The sequence below is a fragment of the Monodon monoceros genome, unplaced genomic scaffold (assembly GCF_005190385.1).
Source record: "Monodon monoceros isolate NGI ecotype Baffin Bay Population unplaced genomic scaffold, NGI_Narwhal_1 Super_Scaffold_17, whole genome shotgun sequence".
NCBI classification, from domain to species: Eukaryota; Metazoa; Chordata; class Mammalia; order Artiodactyla; family Monodontidae; genus Monodon; species Monodon monoceros.
Window position 1 is genome coordinate 17,600,608 of NW_021703773.1, and position 16,579 is coordinate 17,617,186.

The 16,579-nt window shown below is 40.5% G+C and overlaps 1 protein-coding gene across 5 annotated transcripts in view; it reads right to left on the reverse strand.

The window, feature by feature from the left end:
• The window catches only part of MTMR7 (myotubularin related protein 7), a 93,051-nt gene that overhangs the window by 34,865 nt on the left and 41,607 nt on the right, over positions 1–16,579 (reverse strand). For 3 of the 5 annotated variants that reach the window (XM_029226379.1, XM_029226380.1, XM_029226384.1), the window contains 2 exons: positions 12,285–12,442; positions 3,835–3,963 (listed from right to left, as the gene is read on the reverse strand). In XM_029226379.1, the coding sequence (XP_029082212.1) occupies positions 3,835–3,963; positions 12,285–12,442 (287 nt within the window). Of the gene's footprint in view, positions 1–3,834; positions 3,964–12,284; positions 12,859–16,579 lie in introns of those variants that run through there. The other 2 variants (XM_029226382.1, XM_029226381.1) reach the window with 2 other exon arrangements.

A 16,579-nucleotide genomic window follows, 5' to 3' on the forward strand; every position in this document is an offset into this window, starting at 1 on the left:
ATTATGTGGTAGGCAGTATTAGAAGAACTCTGCGTATTTTTATTTAGTCTTCCCAACTACCATATACGGTAAGATCTATTTGCTCCATTTTATAGATGAGATAACCACAGCACAGAGAGGTAAAGGAACTTGCCCAGTGTCACAGAGCTAGGAGTTGAATCCAGGCAAAATATTTTCTGAACCAACATAATATAGCGCCCATGTGTGTAAATAAGTCAAGAAGCATGAGAGAGAATTAAGAGGCAGGATTCAAAAAGATCTGGCTTTTAATCCAAGGTGTGTTCTCACTTCCTATATAATCTTAGGTAATTTACCTATCATCTCTGAACCTTGGTTTTTCTCATCTTTAATACAGGGATAATAATAATACCAAAACTAGAGTGTGATGAGGTATATAACACTCCTAGAACTATGCCTAACACATAGTAAGTTTCAATAAACATTATTTATAAAAGAAGGGCAAGAAGGTCTATATTTTTCTTAAGGAAAACTGCCTCTTTGGAAATCTTTCAGACTTGGGCTTCCCAAAGATTTGTACTGTGATTTGGGGATACCATGCTATTAATGATTTAAAGCAGAACTGCTTTCTTAAAAGTAATTAAAATATTTAGTAAGAAAGAACAAAGGATACCGCGGCTTCCAAACACAAGTGACACTGATACATCTCTAACTGTGATCTACAAAGCTGTTGAACCGTTTGATATCCAAAAGGATTCTGGAGGCTCTATGTAACTCATGTGTGGTTTAAGGCCTGAAATTAACGTTAAGTGCTGCCCTTAACAGCTGGTAAAATCAGCAGGGCCTCAAATGGTCAGCAGCAAGCTCCCCTCCATACTCTGCTTCCGTGGATTAAGTCCCCAGCTAAGCAACCCTTCTCGCAAAGGACCAGATGCAGCCCCTTCTCATCCCAGAGTAGTGCGTTTTGTTCCCTGCCAGCCCATGGAATTACTCAAACCAGCCAATCACATGCCCCCCTGGGAACCAGGGGTCCACTCATCCTCCTGAGACTACAAAGCCTGCCTCACACCATCTCTGCTGGTTCACTCTATTCCTGAGTGCAACCTTCCTACAGCCCTGCCTGCCATGCAGTGCCTTCCTCCCCTGGGCAGTGGGCATATGTAACTAATAAACCTCATTTGTCCAGTGTCAGATGTCATGTGTTCAGTCAGCCCAGTAAACCCTAGGGCAGGAATCCTGACCTCACCAACGGGTGAACAGGAAGTGATTACAACACCATGTATGATAAAAGCCGGTCCAAAGGTAATTATGTACCATCAGCGGGGGGATTTATATCAAAGGAGTCTCAACGGGGCTTCCTGTTCACGACACGAGGTACATGTCAAGCTTTTTCTTAATCTAATCACCAATTCCCACTACCCAACACTGGCCAACTCATCTCACCACCCAAATCTTCAGTGCTCCTTGGGAACAAGGGGCTATGTGAGGGACAGAATTTAACTAGAAAATGTGATACTCTTATTCCCAAGCCTGAGTTCTACTGGGGTAGGAATACATACTCAAGTCTAAAAAGTCTAAAATCACAAAAAGGAAGAAAGAAAGGTCCGCAAACTTAGGTACTTTATAGCTGTTTACTTTTCACGGAAGATGCCTGGTTTATGTGTGGGTTTTTCTGAGCAACAGCATGAAGTACTGCACTGATATTTCCTGTGTCTCCCACCGAACCACAGAAATCCACCTTCGCTAATGATATCTCCCGCTATAAAAACCCCTGGTCACCTTGGAAGCATTTACATAATTAACCTGGATATTAAAACCTGAGCATTGTTATAAAACCACAAATTTGGTCGTATTCTACCTGCAGCAGAGATTTTAGGTCGTGGGTGTGGGAGAGTGGGCATGCATGTACATGAAGTATTTCCCTGGGCAACCAGAAATGGTTTCTTAGCAATGCTTAGAAACCTTCTCTATCTTGTAAGAAGAGCTAAAACTTAAAGTACTGTTTGCTTTAAAATTTGAAGTACAGGAAATCAATTATTTTTAACCATAACTGATGGCTGTGTGAGTTCATTTCCGGGCTTGGAGATCAAGTAAAGAACAGAGCACGAGAGCGGGAATGGGGTGATGAGGGTCTGACGTCAAGAGGCAAAGAAGCTGGTCTCTGTGGCCTAACTGCTAAAAATTCTATCCTATCCTCAGACATTACATGTTTGCCCTTTATAATACATTGACAAAAAAATTCCTTTTCTCAAGAAAATCAAAACAGAAGGAAAAGAAGTAGGATCAGGCCTAAGCTCACTTTCTAGGTACCCGGTCCATCCCTACCTCTGACATAACAATCAAAGATTCTCCCTCCCTCTCCTCTCTTACTTCTTTATCAGCGGATGCTACAAAACAGGAGTAAATGTTCCTGGCATCCTAAGTTCAAGCACAACATCATGAAATTCCACATCCCTTTTCATCCCATCATTTTTTTTAAAAAAGAGATTCACATCTTCCTTTGCCTCTCACCATCAGGCCAGCTCTGTGTAGGCTGAGATATATTTGGAGTCAAATAATACAGGATATTAATGAAATACCTGCCTTCTTTAGGCCATTTCAGAGCAGTAACTGAAAATAAGACCATTTATATCCTTTCAATTAACGGACCTTACACGGCTGAGTGAATATCTCCCTTCAAAGTAGGGCACCACAGAAGGCTATAAGCTTTACTCTGGCCAAGCTGGCACTGCTCAGTGTATTTCTGGAAGCCTCCTTTTAAGAGCGGACACAGATCCTGTCCCACGCCCTGCCTATAGGTGCATGCACGGCACACACTCACACACATCTGTTGCGATTGTTTATAGTTTGGGATTAAAGTCAAATGAGGCTATGTTATCTCACTTGAAAACCAAACGTTTTCGCCCGGCTGAAGTCACATGACCTCTAAAGCAGGTAACGAAGATCATTCTTGTCTCCCCAAATTTGTCTTCTCATCCTCCACAGAAATGGAATCACAGCTTTTAGCTGTGATTTCCACAGTTACCCACAGGACTGTCTTTTCCCACAGGCCCTGTGCAGTTCTGATCAACAGGATAGGAGCAGCACTGTCACATGGCAGTTTTGGGAGCCTCCCTCTGAAAGCAGCGAGGGCACCACTGCACCCCCTTCCATCTGCTGCCGCGCGGAGGTCACGGCTGGAACTAAAGTCACCTCTCATGCCACGTGATGGGGGTGACACCCCAGGGCTGGCAGAGCAGAAAGGTGAGAGGAGCTCGGGTCCCTGAGGGCTGAGTGGGGCAGAACCAGGACACCAGGCCCTGACTGCCTACCTGGGGAGTTTTATGTGAGAGAAAATAAAATTCTATCCTATTTAAGCCATGGTTACTTATGGTCTCTCTTAGTTGCAGACAAACCTAATTCTAGCTTTCACCAATATTATTTTAAAAAATGAAACTTGCTCTCCATAAAGAAAGATTTCTTATACTGAAGATACTGAAAAAACATATTTATGTTGCATTTAAAAAAAGAAGAAAAAGAACGTGCCATGGCTTTTAGGAGCTTTTCTAAAATAGGCATTCCAAAGGCTCTTCAGTAGAGCCTCCCAAGGTGACCAGTTAGAAGAGAGGACGGCGCTCACTCAAATGATTAAGGTTAGGTGTGTTGTGACTCTCTCCCATTCCTTTATTGTCAAATAAACACGGAAGGTCAACTTCTACAGGAGATAAGGGTTTAAGCACAGTTGTGTTGTGTCATGTCGTACCACACACACAGCAATATCCACACACTTTAAAAAGAATTCAAACCCACACACACAGCAGAATTCCCTGGAAAAGGCCTGTTTATGATAAAAGAAGAAAAGCAAAGCATGAAACAAAAGCATGCCTCGAGACTTACGTGGTTATCTTTATGGTAGTAAGAAAGGACAGGAAATCGCCGTCTGCTCCGGAATTTGGAACTCCCCACGATGATGTGTGCCGTGGCCGTTCTGGGAACGTACAGCTCCGTAGGGTAAGAGTCACAAACCTGTTGTGGAAAGCACAAGGGCATGTTTTAGGCAATCTAGCCATACTTTACAAACTGCCACCAGAAATTCCATTTCACTGGGCTTACAGGTTGCATATTTAAGTGTTCTTAACCAAGTTACAGAGCCACTTCAGAGAAGTGGAGTGCTGGTTCTAAGAAATCACAGTGAAGCAAAGCAAGACACTCTTCATCATCCTGCCCTCAGGCATTGCCCCTTCTCTCCAAGGGCTCTTGGTGGGAGGTAAGACAGTGACAAGCGAGCATTTCTTTCATCGAAAAGGGACAAACTGCAATTCTGCATCCTGGCAACTGGGAAAACTTCAGCTGCCTGTTTAAGACAGCCTGACACTGGGAGACAATGTCCTAAAATGTCAGCACCAGTGGTGACCTCCTCAGGGCACCTTCCTGTCCCTGGCACACCCTCTGTGCGCTCCTATCTGAGGTGACGGTCAAGCCAACACCCTCCCCAGACATCTTCCCAAGGCCCACCCACTCTTCAGGGGCCGACCCAATTCCTCTCCCCTGCGCTCCCACCCTTCACCACACACTACGACAACTTTTTGTTTCTTATGTGACGATTTTAGAAGTGGTAAGAAATGATTTACCCTTTCTGCGCATCCCTGGCACTGATTTCCCCCAGTGGAAGCTCTAGCGCCTCGGAATGGTCCAGCAATTCTGTCAGAAATCAGGGGTTTAAAACCTAGCTCCAACTTGCCAACTTCACGACCTTCAAAAAGTCAAACTACTGAGCACTTGCTATTCTCTAAAACTGACGCGGAACAGAAATGACATCCCCCGGGGCTGATACAAGGACACCCATGACGAGGCTCTTCATCAACCATTAATCCTGACAGAAATGGGAATGGTGGCCACAGTAATAGTAGTCGACTTCTTGCTCAACATATTTTGCTTTGATGGCAGCCAATCCATCCTTTTGCAACACGAGGACCGTTTAGATGGCAGTTCCTGAACTTTGTTTATTTCCTAGAAGTCAAGCACCTCCTTGGGCGCTTCAAGAAGAGTCCTCAAGCAGGTATAGCAGCAGGGGAAATGTGTGTCTGCACGTCCTCTAACCATCCCACCCGTCCTTACCACTCAAGGGACCGAAGGGAACGAGAACCCGTCACAAAGCTCACATCAGTTGTTCTGTGACAACGCCTCCCTCGCCTGCCCTCCTGCCTACCTTGTCTGCTTCCAGCCTGGGCACCGCATTGAGAAGGAGACAGATGGGCCACAGAAGTGAAGTTCCCAGGCCCAGAGCATTTCCCCAACGGCATTTTAGGCAAGATTACCAAAGACGTCAACGTGGGCTCTGGCACTGAGACAAAAATCCCAGACCAAGAACAGATGGTCCAACCTACTTGGAACCTGAGATTTTACTGGAATTACTGCCCACAGACATTACACTTGCTTCCCTGCAAATCTGCTGTCAGGACCTCTCTGGAGTCAGGCAGCCAGAACATTACTACACAGACCACACCTGCGCGTCTGAGTTCAAGAGACGTAGTCATTGCACCAGACTTAACAACGTTTTCTTAAAATAGCAGTTTTAAAAAGGAAATTGGTAGGTTTTCAGTAAGTTCACTAAGTTTCAGTAAGTTCAGTAAGTTAAAACAAGTCCTGCGTAATTTTTTTTTAATTAATAAGGGAACGATTTTCTTTGTCCTCCGCTAAATAAGCCTGCCTGGAGTGCCTGCATGTCTTGGTTCCTGGCCAAGAGGAACCTTTTTTGGTAATTCTTTCACTCATTCAACAAGTTTTTTTTTTTAACTGAAATATATTTAACATATAACATATAACGCTGTATAATTTAAAGTATAAAACATATTAATTTGATACATTTGTACATTGTAATACAATTGCCGTTGTAGTGACAATTAGCACCTCTATCATGTTACATAATCATCCATTCTTTTTAGTGGCTGGAATCATTAAGTTCTAGTTTCTTAGAAGTGTGATGATTATCATAGAATACTGGTGTCTATCAACAAATTTTTACTGAATACTTATTACGTGTCAGGCATTAGGTTAGGTGCTAGAGCAGTGATGAATAACAAAAGATTTACTGGTCTCAAGGAGTTCACATTCCCAGGAATCTTTGATCTCTGTTGCCCTGGTTACAACCTCCCAATACATGTATTTACCACTGCAGCATAGTATCCATCTGAGGGCCAGCCAAGGTTCTGTATTTATTGAGGACCCGTCACTCAGTTGAGCACTTTAGGGCAAGGGTTAGTTGTCAGGAACTGAGATATATCTATAAAGACAACGGTCTTCTTCAACATTTAGGACCTAAAATTTATTTCAAGGAATTTATGATGTAATGGGGAGAAGAAAAGGGGTATAAACAGCATGAAATGATTTGTATATACATAAAATAAAATAATACATAAACTATAGCTGTAGAGAACTGAAATAAACAAGATTTTTTAAAATTACTGGTTTGGGTTATACTTTCAATTTTATTCCAAGAGAAATAGATTAAAAATTTAACCTAGTAATGAATGCCAATTATTTTATTTAAAGAAAGACAATTTTAAGAGTTAGGTACAGAAAGGAAATCTTAGCTTAGAGAGTTAGATTACCAGAAGCAAGTGTCTTATAAACAGGGATAATAGCAATGCTGATAGAGGTGATTATGATAATAATAATTAGCCTGCCCAAGACCACATGGAGAGAAAAGGGCAGCGCCGGTTCTGGAACCTAAGTCTCTGTGCGCTATGTATGGTGTTATTTCCACCATGGACAAAAGCTTCTTCTCCATCCGATGACATCACTAGCCCCACTTACATCAAATAACTTGTGAAAAGAAAGAAATAACTCTTATAAAAGAAGGGAGGAAAAAGTAGAGGTTTTTCTCAACCATGAGGTTAAAAGCAAAAGTAACGGATGATGACGTAATCTTCCCGATGGACTAACAGTCAGAAATAGTTTGATAGAACCAACTTTTCTTATATTTTTAACTGGTAATAAATGAGGGTTCATCACCTTTCTCGCTATTTCAATGATATTTGTAAAATCAGAAAATCCCCTAGGTTTTCACCTTTTCTGTTTCAACACAGTTTGTTGATTGTTAGTTTGGGTTTGCTGTGTATTACTTTTGGGAAAAAAATGCTGAGTCACTCACGTTTTGCAGTCTCTATACTGTAGGACTTAAGTGACTAAACGTGAGTCATGTTTGTGGTGCTAAGTCTAGAAGGAAACCTCATGAAAAATAACAAGAACCTGTGTTTTCAAGAAAATATTATTCCACAAGACGTGCCTTAGCCTCATTTTCTTCCCCACCCAAGGGTGTGTCATATTTTTTTTAAATTGTAAAAGGATATCCTATTTTCTTTACTAAACTTGGATTTTCCTGCCTTTCATTTCAAGGCTAGAAATTCACTGCAAAGGTTGGCTTTAGCATGGGAACAAACTATTACATTAGCCAGACACTTTATAATGATTGAGACAAAAAGGAACCAAATGTCCACTCACAGTGTAAGATTATGATCGTTAGATTTAAGGGTAATTACAAAGAAAATTCAGTATCATGAAAGTGGCCATTCTATCCCAAATAATCTGTACATTCAATATATCCAGAAGAAGGATGTGGAAGGACCTGACTTGCAGAATATCAAGATTTACTATAAAGCTATAATAATCATAATTAGTGAAAATGTAACTATGGAAATTACACAGTGTAAACTGGGACAAAGGTTAGCGAATAGACCAGGATTTTTTCTTAAACAATATGCTAAAACCATGAAACAAACTAGGAAACACTGACAACTCAAAACTTCTGAGGATTAAAAGATACTCTAGGCACAGTACATAAATATCTCCCAAGAGGAGATATTTGCAACAGCTATAAATGACAACAGGGCAATGTAAAGAAAACCACACTGAGATCTATTTCACACCAATTCAATTGGCATTTTCTCAAATTTAATGTTTTGATTAGTTAATAAATTCACATGGTTATAAAAAAAATAAAACAATACAAAAAGGTGCACAGCCTCACCCTTGTGTTCCATTCATCCCATTCCCACCTACTTTCTATGTTATCACTTTGGGGCAATTACACATCCATATGAACAAGTCTTATTTTTCTCCCTCTTTTATAAAATAAAAGGTATCACACTATATTCACGATACTGTGCATTGCTTTTTTGAACCTAACAATATACTTCAGCGATCTTTCCTTATCAGTACATGGAAATATTCTATATGTTTTTAATGGCTACACACTAATTTAATTATACGAATCGACCCAAAATTATTTAACTGGTCCTCTATTAAAGAAATTTGGGTTTCTTCTAATACGTGCTTTGATAAACAATGCTTCAATAAATAACTGTGTACGTCACTGTGCGTTTATGCTAACTCTTCAGAAGAAATTCCCAGAAGACTGTTGGGTCAATAAGTAGGGATACCACCAAACACTGTAAATACCAACTGTTGGTAAGTCTGTGGGGTAATGAGAAATCATATCTTAGACGTGTAAGTCCATGCAAACACTTTGGAAAAGAATCTGGCAACAATGGGACTTCCCTGGCGGTCCCGTGCTTAAGACTTCGCCTTCCAATGTGGGGAGTCCAGGTTCAATCCCTGGTCAGGGAGCTAGGATCCCACATGCTTCGCGGCCAAAGGACCAAAACATACAACGGAAGCAGTACTGTAACATATTCAATAAAGACTTTAAAAATGGTCCACATCAAAAAAAAAAAATCTTAAAAAAAAAAAAAGAATCTGGCAATATCTAGTAAGGCTAAAATCCACATACCCTCTAACTCAGAAATTCTACTCCTAGGTAGAAACTCAAAATGTACTATGAGTCATATATAAGCCAGATAACGGCTTTATTTGAGATGGTAAAACAAAAGAGAGAAATAAAAGAAAAAGAATAAATAAAAGTTTAAACTATGGTATATTTGTAAAATGGAGTATAAGACAACAGTGAAGAATGAGTAAACAAGAGCTATAAGTTTCAACAGTTACTAACTTCTTTACATCTTGGACAGTTACTTAATCTGTCTCTGCCTGAGTTTCTCCATTTGAAAGCAGGGATAATAACAACACCTACCACACAGGACTGCTAACATTTTTTAAGCTTCTAGAACATAGCCTGGCATGTGGTAACTATTATACATGTGTTTGTTAAATGAAATGAATCTCACAAATACAACTTGAGTGAAAAGTCAAGTTTCAGTAAGCAACATTCAGCACGATACCGCATACAGAAAGTGTAAAAAAACGCACGAAAAAATACTACATGCTGCTACTTACAAACGTAGAAACGTTATAAATAGAAAGGAATGACAACACCAAATTGCAGTCAGTGACCCTGGAGCAGGAAGTGATTTGGAGGGAATATTAAGGAGGTTTAACAGCATTGGCCATGTTTGTTCTTACATAGTATGCAGCTCCCTGCCGTTCAATTCATTATTTTTCAAAGTTTTGTGTATGTTGGAAGAGTGGCATAATAAATAAACAGCTGTTTTAAAATGAAGAATAATCAATGGAAGAAAGCAGTAAGATGTATATTTCCAAAATGATTACAGGCAAATACAAGAAAAAAACTATCTAGCTATAGATATGAAAAGGGGAAAAACATGACTAGTAAAACCACAAAGCATAGTATCTAGAACAATGTCATAGATATCAGTTACTGCAAAATCAAAATCTAACCATACCTAATTTGAGAAAAAACAACACATTCCACCCTCACAACCCAAAGATAACTACTGTTAGATTATTATTATTATTATTTTCCTGCGGCATGCGGGATCTTAGTTCCCTGACCAGGGATTGAACCTGGGCCTCAGCAGTTAAAGTGCCAAGTCCTAACCACCGGACCGCCAGGGAATTCCCACTGTTAGATATTTTTTAAAAGGACAAAACATTCATATAGGATCACTGAAAGTAACGGGATAAGTAGAGCTCTACCAGGAAATTCTGACAAGAAGAAGAAAACAGTAGAAACATAATAATGCAAAATAGAATTCAAAGCATTCACAGGAAAAAAGGATATTTTAAGTTGATAAAAAGCACACCAAACAGATGTCCTAAACCATTATGTGCTGGACAACATAACTTCAAAAATATATACTGCAAACACTTTAGAAATGTAAGGAGAAAACGTCCAATCAACAATCATAATGGGAAATTTTTACATACTTCTGTCAGAAATCAAGTGAGCAAAGGGACCAAAATAACATAAGAAACTTAATTTAGATGGAGACAGAATTTTATACCCAAATAACAGAGAATATACATTTTTTCCAGACTCAAAACATTGATAAAATCAAATATTGATAATTAATCAAATATTGGGTGTTTTATGAAGACATAAATCTTCAAAAAATCCCAAGTTCAAATCTTACAGGTCACATATACTGCTTGCTATACAAGGGAACAGAAATTAACAACCAAATACTGATCAAAAGCAAAACCATCAATGGCCTGCCTGCTTGAAATCTAAAAAAAAAGATTTAAGCCTCTTATGCCTTGTAATTGGTCCTGGGAATTTATCCTTAGAAAATAATTTAAAATATGGGGAAAATCACACAAACAAAGATATTACTCCCAGAACTATTCATATGGCAAAAATTATGAGTAATCTAAATGTCTAATAATAGGGAAATATTTAAGTATATTATGGTACATTCACTTGATGGAATGTTACACAGTCATTTAATTACTGATATGAATACTGTCACAATATAGAAAATCCATATGGCAAGGTGAAGAAAGTAATCAGGATTCAAAATATGCGGCCAGAAATGGTCAGTTAAGAGTGGACAAGATATAAATGGTCTGCATGTACAAAACTACAATTCAAGAGATGAAGGCGTGAAGATTAAATTGAGAAATCACTTATCCCACTATCAAGCTGTCAAAAGATTTTTAAGAAATAAACTCTTTAATGGTGAAGGTACAAAGACTCAAGCATTCTCCTACACAACTGTTGAGAATTTATATAAATTGGTACAATCTTTCTTTTTTTTTTTTTTTTTTTTTGCGGTACGCGGGCCTCTCACTGTTGCGGCCTCTCCCGTGGCGGAGCACAGGCTCCAGACGCGCAGGCTCAGCGGCCATGGCTCACGGGCCCAGCCACTCGCGGCATGTGGGATCTTCCCGGACCGGGGCACGAACCCGCGACCCCTGCATCGGCAGGCAGACTCTCAACCACCGCGTCACCAGGGAAGCCCTGCAGTTCTTTTTGATAATATGTACAAAAATTTGAGTAAACCTTTTGACATACAAATTCCACCTTTAGGAATCTGTCTTTAAAGAAAAGACTTTTAACATGGGCAAAGGTACAGTTACCAGAATGTTCTCACTGTGTTATTTAAAATAGTGAAAAATAATAATAACCTAAATGTCTAAAAATTAGAGATTAGACAGATAGAATATGATATAGCCATACTATGTCATATTATATAATGTTTTAAAATGATATAAAATATATTTATTGACAGGATAACACTCACAATATGCTATGTGAAGAAAAGCAAAACACAAGGCATATGTAGTATGATTCCATTTTTGTTGTATATATTTGAACGGTTCCTTTGCCCTGACATTTTCCATGTTCCTTTGCCCTGACAATGAAATGCATTACTCATGTAAGAAAAAAGTTATTGGACTATGCAGATGAGAAAAAAATTAAGAAAAAATTTAAAACCTTCTAGAAGAATGTTAGGGCAATGGGATGCCGGCTCTCTTCTCTTTTGTAAATTCTCTGCATTGTTCTTATGTACTTTTATTACTGAAAACACTTTAAAAATTCACAGGGAAACCAACACTGATTTGTAAGTCCACCCTCAGGGAGAATATGGAATTGGCCCTGCCCCTCCTGCTTCGCTGCATCGCCCATTCCCTTCTGTAAGTGCAGACATATTTCTCCTCATTTCTCTAGGGAAGGCTCTTGGTGACCTTGTGTACCAATCAAGAGTTCAGTGAGCACAGAGAGCTCATGCCAAGCTGCCAGCAGAGCCTCTGTGATTCCCCAGCCATCACTCACTGAGCTATAAAAAGACTGGCTGGGAGAAGGGAGGTGCTGGCCCTGAGGCCCACCACTGGGCCTCTCCGGGTTTCCACTCCCTCATCCATTAGAGGAGATGTTCTCTGGGGTGACCCTGTTCACACCTTCTGATTCTAGGTGCAAGTAGGAAACAGAGCTGGCAATAACCAAGGGAGACTTGGGAATCCACACATCTGTACCCACAAAGAGCTATCAAAGTTGAAGGGGATCAAACAGAAGTCATGCTAAACTATGTGAAATGATGGCTTCATCTGGATTAAGTATCTGCAGTTCACCAAATGCCTCCACTCACTCTGTAATCTCTGTTCACATCGCTGAGCTGCCAGTAATTATCAGGGAGGCCCATTCGCTTGTACTCTTCACTGAGATCGATCAGCATCCAGCCTTGTTCCCTTTCTTCTCTATCCAGCTTGGGGTTGAATGAAAAGCAGTACAACTCCTCATATTTCACTGCAAAAAAAGAAAAGGGGAGAATAAAGCCAAATCAAGCCAAGTTAAAGCCAAAATCAAATTTCCCCAAATGCATTCTGTCTGGGCTGGAGAGGCCAGCCCAGCTTCTCACCCCTCGGGGCTCTCCCAGGGTACCCTGTCTCTGAGGTGGGTTCACCCACCTCTTCCCAACAACGACACGACCTCAGGACAACTGAACTCAACTTCACAAGAACTTCTTTTCTTTCAGGAGCATGGCCTTCCCCATCTTGTTTTTTTTTGTTGTTTGTTTTTTTTGAGTTGCTTCTGAAAGCGAATATATTTTCAGACCACATAAAATATGGAGATTAAAAAGTAATTAAGAATATATGTGTACTTACAATAGCTAAGACACAGAAGTAACCTAAGTGTCCATCAACAGATGAATGGATAAAGAAGATGTGAGATATATGTGTGTGTGTGTGTGTGTGTGTGTGTGCGTGTGTGTGTGTGTGTGTGTATATATATACATAAAATAGAGTATTAGCCATAAGAAAGAATGAAATATTGCCATTTGCAGCAACATGAATGGACCTAGAGATTACCATACTAAGTGAAGTCAGACAAAGACAAATATATGATATCACTTTTATGTGGATTCTAAAAAATAATACAAATTAACTTATTTATGAAACAGAAACAGACTCACAGACATAGAAAACAAACTTATGGTTACCAAAGGCGAAGGGGGGGTGCAGAAATTAGGAGTATGGGATTAACAGATACACACCACTATATATAAAATAAACAATAAGGATTTCCTGTATAGCACAGGGAACCATATTCAATATCCTGTAATAAGCTATAATGGAAAAGAATCTGAAAAAGAATAATATGCATAACTTTGCTGAACTCCTGAAACTAACACAATATTGTAAATCGACTATAGTTCAATTTTTAAAAAAAGAAAAAAAAAAAAGAACATATATATTCCTTAGAAAACCAGAACTCAAATTTGTTTATGTACGGCTAGGAGCTACCTACTGGACAGTGCAAATCAAAGCATTTCTGGTGATAATAAATCGTGGTTGATACTCAGTGAACCCTTGTTTCATTCCAGATTCTGTTCTGGTTAAATGTACTGACCCATCTAGTAAGCATCATGACAGGTCTCCTTGCACAGATGAGAAATCTGAGGCAAAGGGATATTTTGCAGCGATCCCAGGGTCACACAGCTAGGAGGTAGGGAGTCTGGCTTTCACCACCACGCACTCTGCCCCCGCTCCAAGGCAGACCCTTCTCTCTTCTCCCCAGACAGGCCGCTTTTGTATATTTTCTTTCCAACCATCCCCCTAATCTTCTTTTTTTTTTTCAACAGAATTTTTCCTCCTTACAGCTTTCTTAGATCATCCCATTTGTTCCTTCATCTGTCAATGGCGTTCAGCATGGACACTTCAGTGCTCCTAAATGTGTGTCTGGAGGACCAACAAAGCATCTCACCACCAGCAAAAGGCTGCAATAATACACAGGCAGCCTAAGGTCAAAACTCAAGTTTCCAGCTTCCTTTGATTACTACTGAAATGACTCATCTACTAGAATGATAAGATAAGGGTCATATTTTAAGTACCAGACTTTTGAGTTAGACATGCACTCTTTCTTGTAAAAAAGAAGCGAGAAGACTGGGGTTTATCAGTGAGATAAGCTATGTCTATTTCATTCTCTCTCGATGTTGTCGTATTTCTAAATTTGAAAATTGAGCATACTGAGATTTCAACGAAGAAAATGCACACATACAGGTACATGTACACGCACACACACACTCACACACACAGCATAGACACTTCCAGTAAAAACGGTTTCTTGTCATCTTAGCAAATTGAACAGACAGCATATTAAATTGACATCCTGTTCTGGGAACGGTCGGCTCAACACTGACATATGTTTTCCATCTCTAAGTACCATTTTCATGACTCAGGCTTCTGATATCATAATGTTAACCACAAATGCAATTTGTTTAAGATGCCAAGAGAATCTCTTGAGAAAGCCTCAGTTCCTTCAGTGAAAGAAGAGCTAAGGAAGATGGGGTGATAATGGAAGTTAAATTCCATTTGCTAAATGCCTACAAATAGGTTTAAAGGTAGAAGAAAACCATTCTATGACTGCAGGGAGTTTTCTATGTATGGGCTCATTCTTGCTGTCATTGGGAAGAGGTGAGGAAACTGCACATAAATTAATGCAAGAATAACTTGTCACCGACATTAAGAAGATCACTCTTGAATTGGGAGACATCAGAATGGGTTGCCACTGAAATAATGAAATTTTCTCTTTCAGTTAATTTTTTTTGGGGGGGGGGGTTCGCGGGTCTCTCACCGTTGTGGCCTCTCCCGTTGCGGAGCAAAGGCTCCAGACGCACAGGCTCAGCGGCCATGGCTCATGGGCCCAGCCGCTCCGCGGCATGTGGGATCCTTCCGAACCGGGGCACGAACCCATGTCCCCGGCATCGGCAGGCGGACTCTCAACCACTGCACCACCAGGGAAGCCCTCTCTTTCAGTTATTTTTAAGGAAAAGGGTGATCAACCATACCTTTGGCCCAATTTACCTAAAATTCTACATGCGGGCAGAGAAACACATTTTTGTCAGTCAAAGCTCAGTCTTGTTAATGTGGGCAAGCTTCTTACCCAGAGGCCAGCTCAGGAGAAGCCCTCAGCTAAGAACTGTCTACTCTGAGAAATTAAAAAATACCATTAACAAAGTTGTAAATTTTACTGAATATTTCCCATTCATAAGGTTTTGTTCCCCTCATCTCCATCTCTTGCAAAATACACAGCAGAATGTTTAGTAATCAACATTATTAAGATAAGTTAAGTAAGGTAGGTAAATTAAAACCAACCACAACCAAAGTAGGGCTTTGAGAAATCTCCGGTACTTACAGAATCTGAACTGGGAGAAAATACTTATGTGCTTTGGGAAGGCCAAATCCCTGATTTTCCACCCACTCTTAAAACAAACACGTTAAATACTCCACTGGCTTTTCACGTCGCAAAGTCTAGGCCATCACATCCAACATAAAACGCCTTTTGCTGATCGTGGCCTGGCACCTTCAACAGGGGATGCATTGAAGGCTTTGCCCCTTGGGGCCTCATGACTAGGAGGGCAAAAGAGCTCCCCCAACAAGAAGCAAACCCTCAGCATGCCTTTGGATGGTGGGGGGGGGGGAGTAAACTGAATGTGCACCTCTAATTTAAAAAATTTTCAGAAAAGCTTATGTGGAAATCATTCTAGCACTTCCTTTATTTACCTACCTAAATCATATAACTGCTAAACAAGGGCAGACTTCTATTTAGAAAGAAAAATGGCAATTTCTCAAATTCTACATTAAACTAAGAATGAGTAGCATTTTGTCTGTGGTTCTAAGAAGGCCAAGTCAGTGTTTCAGGACTAAGCAGAGGCGCATGAGCTCCACCCAAGCACAGAGACACACAGATGGGATTGACCTTATCTCATTTTAGCATCATTGTTCAGCGCACGCCTTAACACAGGGCAGCATGCATGTGTGGCTGCAATCGATTCGACACCTACTGCTCTCATCAACTCCTTCCCGCTCAGATAATCCCCCTTTCTACTCCTGGAGAAGATACGGGCCATCAAGTGGAAACTCTTTCAACCTGGAAGCACCAAGCCTACAAATGGCCTTGTCTCGGCATCTAACCTCTGCTCCTTCCTCCCGTAAGAAAGGAAAGCGTGTTCATTCCACCAAATAAGAGAGCCTTCGGGCAGAACAAAGCAGTTAGGAAAACAGAAAAGAAAACATGGGGGCATTCTCTCTTATTATTGACTAACTGGGAAAAACCGAAGGTAATTTATACTAAAATCAAAAGTACTTTAAAAAGCGAGGGCTTCCCTGGTGGCGCAGTGGTTGAGAGTCCGCCTGCCGATGCAGGGGACACAGGTTCGTGCCCCGGTCCGGGAAGATCCCACATGCTGCGGAGCGGCTGGGCCCCTAAGCCATGGCCGCTGAGCCTGCGCGTCTGGAGCCTGTGCTCCGCAACGGGAGAGGCCACAACGGTGAGAGGCCTGCGAACCACAAAAAAAAAAACTAAAGGAAACTTGTAACAACCAATGTAAAACCTGAATAATCCAATTACATTTGTTATGCAAATTTTTTAAAAAATCGAAAG